General features: G+C 42.2%; 1 protein-coding gene across 2 annotated transcripts in view; it reads left to right on the forward strand.

Annotated features, from left to right (window-relative positions):
- Positions 1–22348, forward strand: part of RAB4A (RAB4A, member RAS oncogene family) — a 100700-nt gene that overhangs the window by 48776 nt on the left and 29576 nt on the right. For both annotated transcript variants that reach the window (XR_012801043.1, XM_075596860.1), the window contains exon 2: positions 15995–16075. Coding sequence is in view for 1 of the 2 variants with exons in the window: in XM_075596860.1 (XP_075452975.1) it covers positions 15995–16075 (81 nt within the window). In the remaining variant the exon portion in view is untranslated. The remainder of the gene's footprint in view (positions 1–15994; positions 16076–22348) is intronic.

A 22348-nucleotide genomic window follows, 5' to 3' on the forward strand; every position in this document is an offset into this window, starting at 1 on the left:
TGGCTTTGTGTAATAGTCTTTGGGAAGGGAGCCAGTTGAGGATTAATGCGCATGTGTGTATAACTTCCCATTCGTTTTCAAATGCCTGGCTAATCCCTTATGTTAATCTGATTATGTAACCAATTAATAAAACTGTATGTCTTCTTGAAGAATCCCCCACACACACATTCACAGCGAATTTAAAGTTCAAAGAAAAATAATCTGAATGTAATTAAATATGTGTTTTATTTTATCAGGAAAGAAAAATACAAATAATCATTGAGAGAGGGGGGGTTTGTGGGAATCATGACTGTAGATACACTATTGAAGTATGCAGAAGAGAAATAACAAAATAGTACAGCACAGTTGAAAATTGAGGGCCAGTGGATAATCATGACTAATGCACATTGATAATAATAAAAACAGTAATACAAATTTTCCGTCTTTATCTTCTTCCTCATTCTGTGTAGTTCATTGAGAGAGGGGAGGTTTTGTGTAAATCATGGAGTGCAGTTTAGATACACTTTACTGTACACACAGTTCACACAATTTACACATGATACCCCCCCCCCCCTTTCCATCCTTTTTTTTTTTTTTTTAAAAGACAAGAAAAGAAAAAATTAGTGCATTTATGTGCATACAGTATTATGGCATTGTGTACTGTATAGCTACTCCATATTGGGCTACAGTATGCAGTTAGTACTGTCAAACTAGTCTATACTGGAACTACTGTATACTGGAACTACTGATAAATACTTTGTAACCAGATGGCTAGTGCTGCTCTCTCAGGAAAGAAAACATTTGTGCAGTTAGGTGCATGCTGTAAAACAATCTGTGCCATACTTACCCGTATCATACTGTACTTGGTGTGCCTGTACTTACCATACTACAGTACTGTACCATACTACCTTCCTGATGCTTGCCCATTACGCTCTATCACAATGGGCAACACAGTCGCAATATGGTCAATATATTTATTACATCGTTGCACGGTGAATACATCGTTCCAAAAACTCATTATGCCTTGCGCCAACTCATCCTTTTTGGAGGGTTTCACGACTTTTCGGATATGATCCTTCAGCTGATGCCAGACCATTTCGATAGGATTGAAGTCTGGCGATGTGTCATTGGAGGGGAAAAAAAGGAGAATTAGTTAAAGAGATACACAGTAAACAGTGGGGAAAAAATGAGACACGGTTACCGCACTTACTCCGCTGGCGTCTTCACCCAGTTGATACCGCGCTCAAGAATATGCGCTGTTGACGCGGTGTGCTTTGGATCGTTTTCCTGATAGAAACGTTGACCATCTGGGAACTCACGTGTGATGTATTCCACAATCTCAGACACAACCTGCTCTTGGAAAAAAGCTTTATTCATGATTCCTATAACAAGAAAAGTGCTCAAAATACTGCACACTAGTACAGTACAGTGCATAAGGCAAAAGCGTGTGACTTATTTTACCTTCAAGATGACAATGCATCCTGGTCCACGCCTAGAGATGGCACCCCACACATGCATCTTCCCTGTGTGTTTTGGACGCGGCTTCATAGATATGCAACATTTTTTGTGGAATGCAAAGGTGGCAAATCTCTCCAGCGATACAGTAGACTCGTCAGTGAAGATGCAATCCTGAAAAGTTTCTCCACTGTCGATCCATGCCTGGGCCTGGACCACTCTCTTGATCTTGTTGACATCCCTTATCATAGGGTACGCTCTGTAATGACATGGAATAATTTTATAGGTACTGTAGTTTCTTAAACACTTTAAACTCCTGTACTGTCCAGTACTAACCTCACACGTCCATATTTCCATCCAATTCTGAGTCTCATCTTCTTTATGCTGGTCTCGGATACAGTGAGATTGTGATTTTTCAGCAGAGTGTCTTTGACCCTTAAGGCACTCTTATCATTCTCTTCACTTATTTTGTCGACCAGAAGAGTTGTCTCCCTACAGTGTAAAGAAAAACAACAATCCTGTAAGTTACAGTGCAGTAGGCCACAAGTACAACACATCATTTACAGTACACAATAATAGATATACTGTATTTTATAGTTTTATAAATTGTTAAAAGTTGTGAATAACAACACAAGTCTGATGATATATTTTGCAGAATCACAAATAAGTTTATTGCTTGTGCGGTGCACACGCAGAGGAGAGTTTCAAAATAAAACCCTCCCAAAGACATGGTAGCATACAGGCATTATTTATACACAAAATACTAAACCCACGCCCCCTCTACAAGGTTGCTTGTCGTCACTACGTAAGCGTAAAAGGTAAACAAACTTATGCACACGAACACATCGAGTTAAAGCATTATTATGGGATGCATATTAGAAATGAAATGATTCAGCTAATATTCCTTATACAAGCCGGGGACTTTTACTCTACATACAGAACACATTGCCCCCCCCCCCCCGGACAGTGCCTATCTGTCTCGTATTTTCATAACATTGGCACTGTGCTCTTCTTCTCAAGGTTTTGTCAGTTAGCTGCTTGGTTTATTCTCACTTGAAAGTTGAAAGCAAAAACCTCATTCAAAAACGTCCATCTCATAACCCGTTCACTCAGACAAAACCTAAGATGGATGGTGACTTAAAATGGTTGCATAGATCCCAGTGCTGTTATGTCAGACCCCCCCCCCCTTACGTCATATTCTCACTTTGTCACTCCCTCCTTTTTTATTCTTAAAACATAGCTTTTGAGAATTAAGTTCATGATGATAGTCCAGGGATAACTCAGAGGACAAGGGTGCGTGCCCTTCACTGTCATAGTCTCGTAAGGCGCTGTGGCCAATATGTCTTTTGGAGTTGAATAACTGTGATCGGCATCTTCTTTCTTCAAGGGACTGCTGTTTTCTGGCATCTGTAAAGAGTGGCATCCGAATGGGGGAGTGGGTCGCACACCTGTGGATCATACCTTTGCAACACGTGACACACACATATATGACAACAAGTAACACCCCCACACATCCAAGCATTCAAAAGTTTTTGCTCCAAGTGATCTAAGCCATTCACCTAACCCCAAGGGTGATAATCTGTCACTTCCCTTTGTAAACCTCTTTTGGATCTCTTGTATTTTATCTAGTTCATGCTGCACATTACTACACTGATCTGGAATAAAAACACAACATTGTTCCTCAATTAGGACACATACCCCTCCTTTTGAAGCTAAAACATAGTCTAAAGCAATTCTGTTTTGTTTGGCCATAAGCCTAATCTAAACCTGTTCTTGGTTTAATGATAAAATGAAAACTGCAAAATTAAGGCCACATCCTTCCTGTAAATTGTTATCTAACTAAACATACATTTTTACACAGGTTTCATTGGTTGGTGGAGACACTTGACCCATAAATTGATTCTTGTTCCTAGTGTGTGATACACCCTTTAAAGAGGTTCCCTTAAAAAATTGGAAAAATACAGAAATTATACACATAATACTAAAAACCTTATTTTATGCAAGTAACCTTTCTTTGGATATGCAGTTTCTAGATATAAAAGAAATTGCATCTATCTCTATCATCATATATTTTCAGAATCATCACAACATTCTATTACTGAGAATTGAGGGGGTTTGGTATCTGTGGAAGCGAATGCGTGATCCTCACCCCTGCACGCATTGTATGCATCATTCACTCAGAATATCAGAATAGACGATGTCTGCGATGGTCAACATGGCTGACTTATGATCCTTTCCTTGTGGCTGACGCACACTCCTGGGTGACCCCCTCCTTTCGGTGGAGGTGCAACACACTTCTGGATCAAAGTTTTGCTGCACATGACACATACATAGAGAGTGATGAGTACTGTCAAAACACATACAAGAGCTTTCACAAGCCACGCTTCCAGGAAACCAATCCTCCCATCAAGGCTCAATTGTACATACACGTTAAATTTCTAACTTAACACACTCTAAAGAATAAAAATATTGAGTCTCTGAAAAAATGAAATGTTCTGATAAAACCGGGTCTTAGCCTGGAGTCTTATTTTCCTCGTTGGTTAACGGTTAGAGTTTTGACTCGGCAAGACGTTAACTTGATGCGACTGTGCTTTAGGTGACTTTGGTCTTTGGTGGCGCTGGAACGAGCTTTACGTGCTGTGGGTCCAGGAAAATGACTCTGCCGCTTTAATTGCTGTATTGGTGATTACTTTAGGCCTTTTCACCTGGGATGAAGAGCATGCTTGCGCAGGAAATATGTGACTATTAACCCCATCTCGAGTAGGTGCACTTTCAACTTTGCCTAGAGAGACTCAAAAAATGTATTAGTTGCATACAACTTATTGTTTTATTACCAATAACGTGGTCCTTAATTCGTTCCTTTGGACTGCTGATAGTCACAAGTCATCCCATATGTGTCTCATAGGGAGATAATTTATACGTAGGACTAAATTCTTGTATCAATGTGTTTACTCCTGTCTTAGCATCCACATATAGACAGAGGTATTCCCTATTAATGTTCCTAATTCGTTCCTCAAATTAAAACTAAGTAGCCAATGTGAACCTGACTTTGATACAATCTAAGTTCCTGAAACTTTGGGGCCTCATCCCTTGCCAAACCACTTGCTTCCATAATTAATTCTATCCTATCTGCAGGCCATATCCCTATACCTGGGAAACTGCCAGAGTTTGTCCCAATCTTCAAAAGTGGGGACAAAAAACACTGTCTCAAACTACAGGCCAATCTCTCTTTTCCCAATACTATCCACTGTTATGGAAAAATATTCCCTCCCAATTAAACAATTATTTTACCCATACAAATTTCCCTAGCCCATCCCTATCTCGCTTTTACCCCAAACACTCCACTGTAACTAGTCTGCTAAAAAATTTGAAATGCCTTGTATATAATGCATACCTTATTCACTTATGTAACTGCTTTTGCAACTATGTATCCCCTGTATTTAACCCCATGCACAAGACATACCCACAAATGAGAGGTGACTCCCAAATTCATCCCTTCCTGGCAAACCCATTCTAGATTACACAGCAATTTTTGACAATAACCACTGCTTACGGACACATTTGGAAAAAATAAATGGTTAAAAGTTATACCATACATCACATTCAGTTAATAGACAAATGATTTTGTATAAGAGTTCACACTAATGTCTTGCTTTATATAATCTCTTTGCACAGTGCTGAGCACACGGTCAGCTTTATAATTCTAAAGACACTCTGCATATTCATCTGACTAAAGACAAATGATTTTATAAGCTTGTTTCTGGGCGTTTCGCCAATTGACCCTGAAAAGATAAGATAACGGTACACCACGGCTTCTTCCTGAAAAATAATAATTATTGAATTGGAACTTTTGCTTAAAGTTTAAATACATGGAGCTTTATCCAGAGCCCTAAGAACTACATTTTTTTATGGCCTCTCAAAAATTAACCCACAGGCTTTTATATAGCTAAGGTTTATATAACTTCTTAACACACAAATAACTCCACACGCTCATGCTATCTCCCTCCACTCATTTCTTTTTAATGCCTTCTGTTTTGAACTTTCATAGTTTCACTGACTTCATTCACTACAAATTTATGCTATCCTGTTGCAATTCTGTCCTTTCTCAAGCTACACAAACCTATTTCTCTCCATTAATCAACACTCACGAGTCTAACCCCACACTAACTCTTCCTTCACCTCACCTCAGGACTTTTGCTGACTATTTTAAGCAAGAGGTTGAATCCATACACCAGAACATTCCCTCTCTTTCCTACACCGCTTCCTACTCTCTTCCTGCTTTCCTTGACTCTTTTTCCACTGTCTCAAAAGAGAATGTCACCATCACTGTTGATCTCCTTTCTCCCTCTAATCTGCTACATTTCCATTCTCCTTCCAACATGTAATAGTTATACCATGACTCAAAAATAGCAAGCTTGACCCTACCTGTCTTTCTAACTACTGAACTTGTCTTGTATTCTCTTGCTTGCTCCATTTTCTCAACACCCATTCTCTCCTTAACCCTCTACAATCTGACTTCTGCACTGCTCCCTCCATGGAGACAATTCCCATTAAAATAACTGATGACCTATATGCTGCCCCAGACAGAGGTCATTACACTCTGCTCCTATTACTCCACCTCTCTGAAGCATTTGCCTCTGTGGATCACACTCTTCTCTTTTCTCTGTACACACTCTCTCTAGGTGACCTAATAACATCTCTTAGGTTTAAATATCACCACTATGCTGACAACACCCTCATTTACTTTTCAACCCCTGACCTTACACCTGCCATACAAACCTAAGTTTCTGAATGTCTCTCTGTTATCTCATCCTGGAAGGCCCTCTTTCGCCTTAACTTTAACATGGCAAAAACAGAGTTCCTCATACTTCCTCCCAAACCTGACCCTATTATCTCCTTCCACATTACTCTTGAATCTTCCATGCAGTAGCTCAAGCACGCTGCTTAGGGGTCATTCCCTCAACTCCTCTCTCATATTCTCCTCTTTCATTCAAAACATTTCTATAACTGTCGCTTTTTCCTCCACAATATCACAAAAATGCAACTGTTCCTCTGTTGCTCAACTGTTAAAAACTCTGATTCAGACCCTCATTCTCTCCCCTCTTGATTACTGTAATCCCCTGCTATCCCAGCTTCCTGACTTTCACCTGTCTTCCCTACTATCTCTCCCAAACGCTGCTGCCAGAATCACTCTACTCTTTAAACTCTGATTCTGCATTTCCCCGCTCCTGAAATTCCTCTCCTGGCTTCTAATCAAATCCTACTGTTTCTGTATGCTCTCCCTACCTACCAATTAGATTGTAAGCTCCTCAGAGCAGGGACTTCTCTTCCTTAATGTTACTTTTATGTCTGGATCACTTATTCCATGACCTCTTACCCTTACCCTTTGCTACCTATATGATTACGACGTGCACCACGCCTGTGAAGCGCTATGCATATTAATGGCGTTATTTACATAAAAACATACAATACAATATATACTTCAAACAATGCTTATGAGCTTTTACCCACATTTTTAAACACAAAATATTCCCAAACATCTTAATCCTCTAGAAATAAAATTGAAATGTGTTTTTACTCGTTAAACACAATACAGAACACACACAATACAAAAAACTTCTCTCATACACATTCAAACAACATCACAAAAATAACAAACAAATAAAAGAAAGACATTTCTCCCCTATTACCCCACAATTTCACCCTGCAACTATATTACTAAAAGTTCCCTTCTCTTTCTTTATTCTCATAAATAACCTGACTTTACAACTACTCTGATGCTCCGGAGCTTTTGAGTTAAACTTTCGTATCTTAGCACATTCCTCGCGCTGGAGAAAAAAGTGGTGGCACGCTCTGTGCTGCTGCGATTCTGATTCTCTTTCTTGCAGACATTTGATTTCATTGTGAGCAAATAATATTCATGTTTTTGTACGTACTTGCAAGTTTTTGGATGGTGATTTGTGCACACAGGTGATACTTAGCATGGTTTATCTTTCACACAGGTAATCATTCAGGAAAAATTCATTAGGGTATCAAATCCATCTAGCCACTCTCCATTAAGGGCGTAACAATTTTACTTGCCGGCACCGAAACTTGAGTTTATATCAGGAAATGATTTATAACGACTTATTGCATGTGGGGAAATGGAAGGAAAAGCTTATACGTTCATAACTGATTTGTGCGGCGTCCGCCAGCCCGGCCTGCCATGCATGACTTTTGCCACAAAAACCTCATAAACTCCAAAGATTTATACTACCACAGAAACACAGGGATTACTGAAAGTTAGAAGGTTCCACTATGAGCCCTTGCGTGCGCATTCTTACGAATAAGAAAACCGGTGCGGCTGCTCATAGGTTCACGCTTCCTTCCATAGTAATTTATTGCAAACAAACTTTTTTCATTGGGGTGGCATGTTTTTCACTGGGACTTGCATGTGTATTTTCATTTGAACTTGCATATATTTTCATTGGCCAACAAAACATATTTATATTGTCTCTTCTTGTTCTCTGTATCCATTCTTTATTATTTTTGTCTGCAGACACACAACCTCTAACGGCAAATTTTTTAGAACTTTGGTTTTCCATTATTCTCCTATTACAGTAATCACATTTAATTGACCTGTACAATACACCTGATACAATAATCAGCGCAAGCTGATTACGTACAACTCTTTCGGCATGTTATTGTTCTGATTTTTTCACCATAACTATACCCAAGAAACACTTGAATTACTTCAGCGGGTCCAACCCAGTCCTGATAAACCTTATACTTTTATAACATGGATACAGATAAGACCTTCTAAACAGATATCCATAAATAAACTCACTTGGTATGTTAATGACAAGACAGAGCAAATGTACAATCAGGGACCCTTCCTGCTCAGACAACAAAAATATTTATCACAACCCAGGACAGTCTGAAAAACAATCCCTTAAGCACACAAACACTCACCTTCATCACCAAAACACCAAAAATTTTAACGGGACTCTCACCTTAATCCCAATAAAACTTAACATCTATAACACTTTAAAATGGATACAGGAACAGACAAAATAAACTTATTTGACACTGCTAGGTTAACCCGTCAACACAGATTGAGACACTCTTCAAAACACATCTCTCTACACATTACTCAAAACAACTTTTTAAACTCAGGCTTTCCACAAAAGGTGCCTTTTACCTTAATTCTTACGAGCGCTCAGATTTGAGTGACCGAGGAGTGGTTTTTTCAGGTGCTCAGCTTCCGGTATTTCTGGGTTTCTATTCTGGGCGCCATCTGTTAAAAGTTGTGAATAACAACACAAGTCTGATGATATATTTTGCAGAATCACAAATAAGTTTATTGCTTGTGCGGTGCACACGCAGAGGAGAGTTTCAAAATAAAACCCTCCCAAAGACATGGTAGCATACAGGCATTATTTATACACAAAATACTAAACCCACGCTCCCTCTACAAGGTTGCGTGTCGTCACTACGTAAGCGTAAAAGGTAAACAAACTTATGCACACGAACACATCGAGTTAAAGCATTATTATGGGATACATACAGAACACATTGCCCCCCCCCCCCTCGGACAGTGCCTATCTGTCTCGTATTTTCATAACATTGGCACTGTGCTCTTCTTCTCAAGGTTTTGTCAGTTAGCTGCTTGGTTTATTCTCACTTGAAAGTTGAAAGCAAAAACCTCATTCAAAAACGTCCATCTCATAACCTGTTCACTCAGACAAAACCTTAGATGGATGGTGACTTAAAATGGTTACATAGATCCCAGTGCTGTTATGTCAGACCCCCCCATACGTCATATTCTCACTTTGTCAAAATATACTGCGATATAAACAATAGATCAATAATATATAGTTATATTAATATGCAGCAATATAAACAGTAATAGATATATACACAGTATAATATACTTACGCGTTAGTTACCGTTGGTGTTCTCGTGTGTTGTTTGGTCTTACCGTGGGCATGATAGCTCAATGTGGTTGCTGGTACAACACGGCCAGAAGCACCTAACCAGCGTTGGATATCTGCAATTCGTTGTCTGCTCGTGTACATATCCTTAATTCTCATGCTGAGATCCTTTGAAATCTTTTTAACAGGCATAGCTGCGAGTAGAAAGAAATCCAAGCACAAGAATGTATATTCGATGTTTAGTCTGTGTATTCAATGTGCAGTGAATCCACAAAATGGATGGTGTATTTATACGTTAATGACTCACATTAGAGTACGCCCACTTTTAACACCTGTACCTCGTTGCCATGCATGAAAGGTTGCACACTTTGCATAGCCCACCACTCGATGATCTGTATCTGAACTTTCCCTTGTCCAGATACTGCATTGTGCCATCTGCTTCCATGGATCAACCCCGATTCTACGGAGGCAGGAACCCACTCGCCTCTGCCGTGCCTGTCATGCAGAAAAAGCGAAAGCCGGGATCCATTTCCAAGCCAAGGCCAAAGCGAAAAGCTAAGGCTAATAAAGAAAACCTTCTGCTGACCCCAAAGGCTAAGGGTTTTAAGAAGCCTTATTATGTCAAGAAGAAATTCGGAGATGTACACTCAAAGCAAAACAAATGGCAGCCATCCCATCGAACCCGCAGGCCACTTCCTCCATTACGCTTAGACGACTCTGCCGCTGCTCTCCCAGAAACCCACAGCCCATCTTCTCCACTACTCTTTGACGCTGCTGCTGCTCTCCCGGGAATCCACAGGTCACTTTTTCCATTACGCTTAGACGACTCTGCCGCTTCTCTCCCGGAAATCCACAGGTCACTTTCTCCATCCCTCTTCGACGATGCTGCCGCTTCTCTCCAGGGAACCCCCATCTCATCCTCCGTAGCACCCATCCACCCAGATGTCCACACCACCCCATGCACAAGATCCAGCTCGTTAGACCGCATGCTGAATGGGTTAAGTGTCGATATCCCCGGGAACTCTACTATGCTGGTAAAGATAGATCTTCTTTTAGAGACCATGCTAAATATGGATCAACGGATGGAGAATATGGATCAACGGATGGAGAAGATAGAGACTGACATATCGGGGATACATCATTTGCTCGGAGTTCATGCCCCTGTATCTCCGCCGCCGGAGCAGGAAGGTGGCATGGATGGGATGAATGGGACCTTCGACCACCCTACATCACCAAGCGCAACCCCTCCACCAGAAGAATTTGTGTACATGTATGCCATTGACGAGGATGACATGACAACCCCGTCAAGACCATGCCAGGAGACAACACGCGACCAAGACAGGAGGAAAGCATCCTCCCAGACAACCTACCCTCGCCCGCTGCCACAAGCGCACCCACTCCCAGAAGAACATCCGCTCGCAGAATCCAACCCACATACGTTTGCATTGAGACGGTGCCCGACGTCATCCTGCGCGAGCTGCCCCAGCCACTCAGGGAGAAGTATAGGGTAATAAGTGCTGGTTTACCCCAGAAGCATGGCATGTTAATTATCAAGCACCACGTGTCCTACTTGGTGTGCTGCGGGTGGGCCAACAATGTAAACTACTAAGGAAATCGCAAGAAAAGGGCGCTTCCTGAAAATTTAAGAAGGACTATTGTGGAGGAATTGCGGCGCTATTTTTCAATTACAGATCCTGTAATAAAAATCGTGAGAGACTCCATTAATGGCATTTTGCGTCATACAAGGCATCGGCCCTGGAAGGACAATCTGGTGGGGATCGAATTCGCGTGACTGTTCAAATGTTGTTTAATTTTTGACTTGTTGCTTGTTTTAACTTGTATTAATAAAGAAATGTTTTTACTTACACAAGACCTGCACAACTCCAGTTATCGAGGGCTGCAAACAGGCCCGTTTTTCATAACCGGCCTGTTTGAGGCCCTTGAGGACTGGAGTTGTGCAGGCCTGACTTACTGTTCAGTACAACATCCTACTGTAAATGTTTTGACTTTCTGCACTTCAATAAAGGAAATGTTGCTAGTTTGAAATTGTATTCATACTGTACATAAAAGTTTTTACTAGCAGTACACCATACACCTGTAAATGTTTTGAATTGCTGTACACTTTAAATATTTTTAAATTGTATTTTTAAATAAATGTTTTTACTTACTCCATAAATGTTTTTGTACTTACTCCACCAATAAAAGAAAATGTTGATTTGTTTTAAATTGTTCCATTGTCTCCTTTTATACTGTAACAGTGTTTCTAGAACATACAGTACTGTCCAGGCGTACTGTACTGTATACTGTAGGCATGCTCAGTACATCACAAGAGTATTAAAACAATACATGCTGTACGGGTATAGAATACACATGTACTGGAATACATGTAGAATAAATGCATACGTTTTATTTTTCGGGTTTATTATACAGTATGTATAAAAAAAAGTATTGTATACTGTCTGGAAACAGCATACTATTTCAGGTTTTCTATGAAGCTCTCAGTTATTCTATCATAATCAATAACAACGGCCACTAAACTGTAGACTCCGGTACGTGGTTTTTTAAATCCGATTCAGCAATGTGCAGGCATCGTTACACAAAGCGATATTAGCCATCGAAATCCCTCCATTGCCGTTTTCCGCATGAGATGACAAAGTTTTCTTTTCTGAGGAAAAACAAAAGTACAAGTTTTACTGTAATGGTCAGTCAGCCCCTAAAGAAGTTCCCACAGTCAGTCCCACCAATAATTTTCTCGGGGGGCGTCTCCTGTTCACATGCGCATGCGCCTACTGTAGATGTGATGACACGCATATGCATTTCAAGAAGGTTCCAATGCGCATGCGCCTAGCTTTCCACCAATTGTTCAGTATCTACTGTAGAAGCTGCTCAGCCAATGATATTGCTTACAGGAGAATCGCTTGACTGTGCATTGATATTGATATTTAAAAAAAAGAATAAAATACGGCAATATTACTCACCATAGACTTTGCCAATCAGCTGGTGCCGAGCCACTGCCAGTCCCATATTCTTGATTATACACGTCGTTGACAGGTGACAGCGGGACTACTACACCTGTAGTTGATAGCTGATGAGGCTGGAAATCGCTTTGGTACATGCAAGCTTGCTGGAATCTGTACGCGAAATCCGTCTCAGGTTGCAGGTATCCGGGCGGGGACAGACAGCAAGGGTTGCCGGTCACCAGGTTTTCACTGACGGTCAGACCGTTATTGGAAGCTGGCGCATTGCTTGCCAGCGACTGATGTTTCTTAGTTGGTTTTAACATGTCCTTTCGCCTTTTGAAGTCTCCATGATCAAAGATACGGGAAAAATCTGGTGCTACACACCAATACCCTCCTTTAACACCGGGATCAATACGGAAAAAACACGGATCGATACACAACTTTTTCCTTATTGCACGCTTCCACACATGAGCATCTGGTGAAAATTTGTAAAAGTCATAGTTTTCGATAAAATACTGATAAATTTGACCAACTGTTGCCATCTTATCATCTGTTGCATTAATCGCGGTCCATATTAAATAAGCGTACGTTATGTCGGGTTTTTGGAACACGGACTGCAGTGGTGCACTCATGTCGGGACTCTCAGGACAATAAAACAACACCAGACACTGCGCATGTATTTTTTAATATGAAAAGCCTAAATTGATACATTATTGTAACTTCTTCAGTACCAAGGTCAATTTACAATGGGCCACTGTGGTATTTTTTTACACACCTGCAAGTCAACACATTACTGAAGCACTTGCGCATTACAATTCATGAATATCTGCCACCTGGCGGATACGCGAAGAATTGCAACCAATTAAATCCGAACCATTATCAATAAACACATCAACCGCGGGTGACGCCGGCATGAATGCGGCATGAACGCAGTGAAGTGCGTGGCATTCGGAAAAAATCCCCGAAAAAATCAGAGATGTTAGAGAATAAAAGGGGCCGCGGCTGTATATCAACTTTTTGCCCATAATATTACTTCATTATTGTAATTTAAGCCTAAAAATATATTTTATTAGTGGGAATATTCAGCTCGCTTTACACTGTGAAACCTGAGACTTAAGTCATGTGAAGGTTGAGTACCACATTATAGGACCTTGTATACTTCCAGTGAGGGCACGATGGGAGTAGGGCACAGAGAGAAAGCGTTACAGGATCCATAGTTAACCTTATTTCTTTCTTTTCCCCCTCATACCCAGGAGTTACACCTCCTGTAGGTGCAGGCAGACAGTTTTATTATACCAATGTTTTGTTTTGTTTTTTTTTCTCCTGAAAATATTCTGAAAGCTTGATTTCTTATTTAAATTTGGCTTTTAATACCAGTTTTGTTGTTCTACCCCATAGTAGTATTCAAGGCCAGTCACATGCCATAGTAGCGTGCCCTACCCCAGAGGCAGTCCTTATTGAAAAAATATGCCCATCAGACAATGGCAGTCTCTAATACCTCTCTTGCCATTTAATTCTGATTATGTTGGGCTAATCTCTCCCATACTTGGTGGCCATGAAGCTCTGTAGCACTGCACTATAACCATATCTTGCTTCATGCCCTGGAGTCTGTCAGCGAAGCACAAAATCTAGTTTCATGGGTCATTGAGCACATTAGCTCAGTAATCTTTTCTGTGCAGTTTTCTTGCTTTGTAGTTAGTACTCCAGCGGACTTTACCGTACATCTACAGTGAGAACAAGTTTATTACAGTAAATCCAACTAGTTAATTAAGACGCTAAAGGTGTACAAGAGTTTAGAAATGGCCAATAAATTAGCAAATGTAAAAATGCAAAAATGAACATATAGATTGGTTCTTAAACCTGGCCTTGTTGTGTTTTATTCATGATAGGATTAAGAATAATTAATGTGATCTGTAAAACATGTTTTGAAGTGAATCTTCTTTGCTGGCACCTACCTACAAAAATTTCGCTTGGACAAATCTGCTTCATGGTGACGGAAGTGTGTAACGGAAGTGATGTCTTCCTCCACATGCATGCACAAAAGCCGGTAGCACCTTCCTCTTCGTGCATCCGCAGAAGCAGCCGGCACCCCCAGCGCATGCGCAGTGGGGCACACACAGTTTTTCAAGCTTCTAGGACAATGGTTCACATCTACTAAGTGGTGCTAAGATGCAAGCCAACATATGACCTACAGTAGCCACTTGAATGGGCCGCATGCTGCCTTATTGCTTAGAGCACAGTGTGGTACATTTTGGGTTTTATTGTCAAGCACAAAAAAATATCTTTGGATTAGAGTAACAGTAAGTACATCTGTAAAAAGGAAAAAAAATTCTCAGAATAAATTGCTGCACATCTTATCTTATTAATGTCTAACATTACTGACACCTGCTTTAGCTTCAGATAGTGGTTTGGGGAGTTGGGGTGGAATTATGGGAAATACACAATAATGTAAATGATTAAAGTCTGTGTCTGTCAATTTGCCTCGTTTTTGTGGTGTCAAAGAAGCATCTACTATGTCTGACCTGGAGTTAACTGGATAATAACCTGAATCAAATTAAAAGAAAACGGGGTGTGTGCCGAGCACGCACATTCTAAGTGAAAGTTCTGTGTGCTTTGTCACTGAAATTGTATTTTGTTTTTGATTGAATGAAAGACTTTTGTGAGTATAGATACAATTTCAATGACAAAACACAAAAGTTTCACTTGAAATAAGCGTGGTCGCCCCACACCCTTTCCTTTTTGTGGGAGGTTACATTCGCTATTTAAAATCCAGATGATCAAAGCCCCTCTGCATTCGGATTATTGTGTTAAAGACGGCAAAATACTGTGTACTTGGATATCCATTCTACAATTAACCAACATTTGTACATTAGTAGAAAGGTACATCTATGTAAATAGCTGGTTTATGTGTTATTATTAGTAGTAGTATAATAACTAGCTGAGTCATAGAGGCAGTGTCGGCTGGTCCTTGTACAAGACCCTAAACAAGATGAATGTCTAAGGCTTTTTTTGTTATCTAGTTTCTCCATGAGATAATTGTATGAAATCTATTATCTCATATTATAATATACTATGCACGGACAGAGCTTTATACTAAGTTCCTTAAATACTGTATATATTTTTTGTAATCCTCTTTTTTTTTTTTTCCTTCCTTAAATTAATTTCATTTCAGTATTTTGAATTCGATTTTCCTTTCTGGTGTCTTCTCATGTACTTGTGATGCTCCATTTGTATATTTTGAGAAATAAAATGTTCATTTAGCACTGGCCATCTCTCGACTCCATGAGTTCTCTAATATTGCCTAGTTAAATCGGTGGGTTTTGTTAGTCTAATCTTCCCGTGCTTCATGTATGATGAAGATTTAAACTTTTGTGTGTATGTATGTATATATATATATATACATATACATATATATATGTATGTATATATATATATATATACATATATATATATATATTCGCCATGTTCACTAGTAAAACTAGGAAACAATTTAAGTATTTATACTACATGTAGTTACCTGAAATAATAATGGAGATAGTGAAGGCAGCAGTTGTTTTAAGTGCTGCAGCGAGGCATCATTATTAGCCATCACAATGGATTCGTATAATGCACATAGTTTTGACTACATTGCATCAAATGGCCTACATTTACATTATTCTAAACATTTGTTTTATGTCTTCTATTTAGATTTCCTTTTCAAATTTCTGGTTATTGGAAATGCTGGAACTGGCAAGTCCTGCTTACTTCATCAGTTTATTGAGAAGAAATGTAAGTATTGTAATCTTGAGCTAAAGCTATTCTTTATGTAGAAAACAATAGTCCTACTTGGCGCTGATCTCAGATGAGGGTGCACAAGAAAAAAGAAAAATAAATTGTGTAAAATACCTCTGTCAGTGGATACAGATCCTCAAACTCCACTCACCAATATAATTATATATACATATATAATATTACTAGGTGAAACGAAAAAATGTGTAGAACAGGTGAAAGTAAACCTTGTATACCAATAATGTTACATAGTTGCATAATAGATGAGGTTGAAAAAAGACATGCGTCCATCAAGTTCAACCTATGCTAAATATAGACGACAGATACGTTATCCTATAGCCGTACTTACAGTATATTGATCCAAAGGAATGTAAACAAAAAAACCACAGTGAAATATCATCCAGCGATATCTCATAAGGGGACAAATAAATTCCTTCCTGACTCCAAGAATTGGCAAACAGATTGCTCTCTGGAACAACATCCTTCCCGTGTTAACTTATTTGGTATATCCTTGTATACCTTTCCTTTCTAAAATGTCCAATTTAATTTTTTTTTATTTTTTTTAAACAAATCTATTGTATCTGTTATCACAGTCTCCATGGGTAATGAATTCCACATTTTAACTGCCCTTACTGTAAGGAACCCTTTCCTTTGTTGCTGGTGAAATCTCCTTTCCTCCAACCTTAAGGGATGACCCCATGTCCTTTGTACTGCCCGTGGGATGAATAGTTCTTTTGAAAGCTCCTTGTACGGTCTCCGGATATATTTGTATATAGTTATCATCAATGGTCGACAAATCACCCAAAAATCTACTCGCCGAACAAAAAAAATCTACTCGCCACCTAGTCCCGCCCCCAACCCCGCCCTAGTCCCACCCCAGCACCGCACCTAGTCCCACCCCAGCACCGCACCTAGTCCCACCCCAGCACCGCACCTAGTCCCACCCCAGCACCGCACCTAGTCCCGCCCCCAGGCCCGCTTGAAATTTTTTTTTTTTTAATAAATACTTAGTAAGAACATTCGTTTTTGACATAAGTTTAGTTATTGTATTACATTATACTATTAGTCCTGGTTAAGTTGTGTGTAAATGACAGATTTACAAAAAAAGCCAGATGTGAATGACTAGTTTCCTGCACCCTTTATCCAGTGTCTGGATGCCCCCAATTCACAATATCTAAAGCAGCAATCCCACCTGGGATCTTACCTGATCCGCAGTCCCTCAATGTCCAGGTACCTCATTCCCGCAATGTTATAAGTTGGAGGGGAGGTGTTCTCTACCTGTCTTCTGGGTTAGTGTGACGATTCAGGGGATTCCTTCCCCTGCTTTTCCCTCTGTCCCATCTCCTGCCAATCCCTCTACTCTTCCTCACTCTTGTCCCGTTCCGTCTACCTCTCTCCCACTACCTCAGCGTATACCCCGCAGGTCTCGCACGGTCCTCGAGCCCCTGCAGTGACGCTCCCTGATGCCCGCGGCCAGTACCTCACCTTCCCGGGCGGCCCCGTCCGCTCCTCTGCCTTCCTCCAGCGGGATGCCTGCGGCGCTCCCCGCGCCTTGTGACGCGGAATGTGCGCGTGCTCCCTCAGCTCACAGAGGGCGCGCGCACACGCTCCTCCTCTGGGCTCTGTCGCCCTTCTGCTCCCTCCTCTCAGTCCCTGCGGGCCATCTCCCTGTCACAGCCTGTGAGCGCGCACCCTCAACTTACAGAGGGCGTGCGCACACGCTCCTCTTATTTGGCCGGTCACGTTCCTGACTCCTCCTCCCAATCCCTACAGGCCATTCCTCTGACTGCCCCTTCTGTCTCCTCCTCTTCTCTCCCTGACCTATCTCTGTTGTCTCCCACTTTTCTCTCTGCTCCTCCCCTCTCTCCTATTGGTGTGTCTCCCTTTATAATCCCTGCCTGTCCTCTTCTTCCTCGCTCTGCATAGTTCCTGTTTCCCTGTGTGTGCTGACCTATGCTGTGCTCCCTCTGTGTCCCTGCTGTATCCTGCTCCTGTGTTTACTTTGGATTTCCCTGGCTTTTGACCCCTGCTTGTCCTGGGCCACTCTGCTCTCTGTACCCCTTTGAACCTTGCTACGAACTCTACGACGCTTACCTCTGGCATCCTTGGACCTGGCTTTGTACCCTGACGACTCTACCCTCTGGACCCCTGGACATTGGCACACGGACACGACTATTCTTACGCTTATGCTTACTCCAACAGACGTTGCAAGTATCATTAACAACTCTCTCTACAGGCCCAGCAACGCTATACCACATTCCGGGCTTGCTCCCACTGCTGTGGGTGTGTGGTGTAATACCGTTCCCACCTCACTACTGGGGTCTTGCCAGGTCTACGGGCATACAGGCGTGACAGTTAGGTGGGATTCCGATGCCTCCCGTCTGAAGCTTGAGAGTCAGATCTGGAAGAAAGCAGTACAGTATAGGTTATTTCGGTGTAGGTATAGGGCAGTTAAGATATACAGGGTAAATAAGATATCCATAGAGGGGTGGGAGGAGATGGGGGAGACAGAGAGAGGAGATGGGGAGGGTGACTTACTGGGTTGGGAGGGTGTGACTGATTGGGGGGTACCTCTGGTGTTCTACACACACACACTCTCTCCCATGCACACACACACACACTCACTGTCTGCCACACACTTACACTGTCTGCCACACACTTACACACTTACACTGTCTGCTACACACTTACACTGTCTGCCACACACTTACACTGTCTGCCACACACTTACACTGTCTGCCACACACTCACACTGTCTGCCACACACTCACACTGTCTGCCACATACTCACACTGTCTGCCACACACTCACACTGTCTGACACACACTCACACTGTCTGACACACACTCACACTGTCTGACACACACACTCACACAACGTTGAGCAGAAGAAGCAGCAGCTCCCCCCACCTCCGGTAGCTCACAAGAAAGTTTACAGAAGTAGCCGACACCACAGAAGAAGCCGACACCACAGATGACCCCCCTCCCCCCCCCCCCTCTCTCAGCTCACGGGGACCAGGGGGGATGCGAGGACTGGGGGGAAACACACCCGCTACCATCTCCCACCTAGCGGGTAGACACGGGAACCTGGGGGGAAGAGAGGACTGGGGGGGAGGAAGCGAGGACTAGGGGGGGGGTAGAAACGAAGAGAGGAAAGGCCGCGACCAGCACCACACTGCCCTCACGCCCATCTCCCGCCCCACGCGGGCAGCCACGGGGACCAGGGGGGAAGCAGGGACTGGGGGGGAACACCCCCGCTACCATCTCCCACCTAGCGGGTAGACACGGGAACCTGGGGGGAAGCGAGGACTGGAGGGGGGGGAGCGAGGGCGGGGGGGGGAAAGGTGGGGAACACCCTGCTACCATCACCCACTCCGTTGGCAGACATGGGGACAGGGAGGGAAAGCGGGGACAGGGAGGGGGGGGATGCAATGGAGTACTAACCTCTTCAAGCAGCAGGAAGAGGATGTGCCTGCGTGGCTTGAGCCTGGATGGAAAAAAAAAAATCAGGCTGCCGGATTTTTTTTTTCAGCGCGAGCAGGGAAATTGTTTACTTCCATCCATTGCCCATTTAATGCAAGATAAGATCTTGTTTGCCTTTGCAGCTAATGCATGACTTTGGGCACTATTGCTAAGCCTGCAGTCTACAAGCACTCCTAAATCCTTCTCCATCAAGGATTCCCCTAATTTATCCCCATTCATTTGTAAGTCGTCTATTTATTCTTGCTTCCCAAATGCATAACCTTACATATCTGTATTAAACCTCATCTGCTATTTACCTGCCCACGTTTCCAGTCTCTCCAAGTCCTTCTGGAGAGAAGTGACATCCTGCTCTGATTCTACTACCTTACACAATTTAGTATCATCAGCCAAGATGGAGACTTTGCTTTCTATGCCAACCTCAAGGTCATTAATTAGCCAGTTAAAAAGCAGGGGTCCCAGTACCAGATTCACCTTGATAAAGGACTGTAGAGGTCCGAAACACGTAGGTGTGTTTGTTATTTTGTTCTGATCCTATTAAACAGCTTATTTTTTGGTACGTATCCCTGTTGGTGTCATTGCTGTTCTACGGCTGGACTTGGTGCTTTGTTTTTCCTTCATTGTTCTACGTCCCAGTACCAATCCCTGAGGTACTCCACTCACGACTTTAGCCCAAACTGAAAAAGTTCAATTTATGACAACCCTCTGTCTATCCTTCAACCAGTTTTCAATCCAGGTGCATATATTTATACTGAGTCCATTTTGCTTTATTTTGTACACCAACCTCCTTGTGTGGAACCGTATCAAAATCCTTTGCAAAATCTAAGTAGACCACATCAACTGTATCACCCTGGTCTAAATTCTCACTTACCTCCTCAAAGAAACAAATAAGGTTAGTTTGGCAAGACCTATCCTTCATAAATCCATGCTGACTATTACTAATTTTGTTTTCCATTATGTATTCCTGAATATTATCCCGTATTAAACCTTCAAGTAGCTTCCCACTATTGAAGTCAGGCTTACAGGTCTGTAATTCCCTGGTTGGGATCTAGCTCCCCTTTTAAATGTAGGTACCACATCTGCTTTATGCCAATCTTCTCGTACTGAGCCTGTGGAAAAGGAGTCCTTGAATATTAAATGTGATGGTTTGGCTACTACTAAACGTAACTCCTTAAGAACGCTTGGATGTATGCCATCGGGGCCATGTGCCTTATTTACTTGCATTTTATCAAGCCGCCTATGAACTTTTTCCTCATTTAACCAATTGTTTGTTAATATAGAGGTTGTGGCTTCCTCCTACTGCACTACTATTGAAATTGATTCTTCCCTGGTAAACACAGAGGCAAACAATTTGTTTAATACCTTTGCTTTTTCCTTATCTTCCATAATCTGCCTGCCAATCTCACACTGAAAGGGTCCTATATTTTCTTTCCTCTTTTTTTTTTTGTTATTAAGATACTTAAAGAACTTTTTAGGGTTGATCTTACTTTCTATTGCAATCCTTTTTTCATTATCCATTTTTGCTTATTTGGTTGCCCTTTTGCAACTTTTGTTATATTCCTTATAATTCTGATATGATGCCTCTGTCCCTTCTGACTTCAAGAATCTAAACGCCTGCCTCTTCTTTTCCATTTCCACCCCTACTTGTTTATTTAGCCACATTGGTTTTGACTTATTTCTTTTATACTTATTACGCAAGGTTAAACACTAAGGCTGCACTTATTGTGACGGCGACATGACGTTGCTCGAATACAAAACAATTTACTCCGTCGCCAGAGCTTATAGTAAGCGCGACAGAGCGTCTGGAAAAGTGGTAGCCAGGTCCATTTGATTTTTTTGGAGACAGTCGACACGTGTGACTATCTCTAAATCAATCAAATTGCGCGGCCCGCCCCCTTTAGTGACGTCACTGGTACCCCTGGAAAGGCAAGAACACAAAAATACTGAATTGTCGCAGTCTCAGTGGTGCATAAACGACAGTTGGGTCCAAGAGCTGATATTCTAGGACAGGGGTGGGGAACACGGCCCGCGAAATCATTTGGTCCGGCCCCCGGGAAGCAAGCCTGCAAGAATGGTTAAAAAAAAAATTAAAAAAAACCTCCCCCTTTCCTGATTGGCTGCCCGTGCTGTCACTCTGCCAAGATTTTTTTTGGCCCGCCTCTTCTTACAGCACTGCCCCCCTCCCTTCTCTCCTCCAGTAATGCCGGGCTCCTTAGGCTCCGCCCCTCTGTCCCTCCCTTTAGGCTCCGCGGGCCTGCCAGTCTCTCAGCTGCACTGGCTACCTATGCTGCTCCAGCAGCCCATCCACGGGCCCCAGGTAACCCACATGCCCCCTTATACCCCCTCCCAGGCACCTTACCCGCCCCAAGGGGGGAGAGGCCTTATTTTTGTGTGTGTTTGCAGAGGTGGGCTTATGTTGTGTGTGTGTGTGTGTGTGTGTGTGTGTGTGTGTGGCACTGGCACTGGCACTTTCACTGTGTGTCACTGTCTGTGTGTGTGTCACTTTCACTGTGTGTGTGTCTCACGGTCTCTGTGTGTGTGTCTCACGGTCTCTGTGTGTGTGTCTCACGGTCTCTGTGTGTCTCACGGTCTCTGTGTGTCTCACGGTCTCTGTGTGTCTCACGGTCTCTGTGTGTCTCACGGTCTCTGTGTGTCTCACGGTCTCTGTGTGTCTCACGGTCTCTGTGTGTCTCACGGTCTCTGTGTGTCTCACTGTCTCTGTGTGTCTCACTGTCTCTGTGTGTCTCACTCTCTGTGTGTCTCACTGTCTCTCTGTGTGTCTCGCTGTCTCTCT

The sequence above is a fragment of the Ascaphus truei genome, chromosome 4 (assembly GCF_040206685.1).
Source record: "Ascaphus truei isolate aAscTru1 chromosome 4, aAscTru1.hap1, whole genome shotgun sequence".
Lineage (NCBI taxonomy): Eukaryota > Metazoa > Chordata > Amphibia > Anura > Ascaphidae > Ascaphus > Ascaphus truei.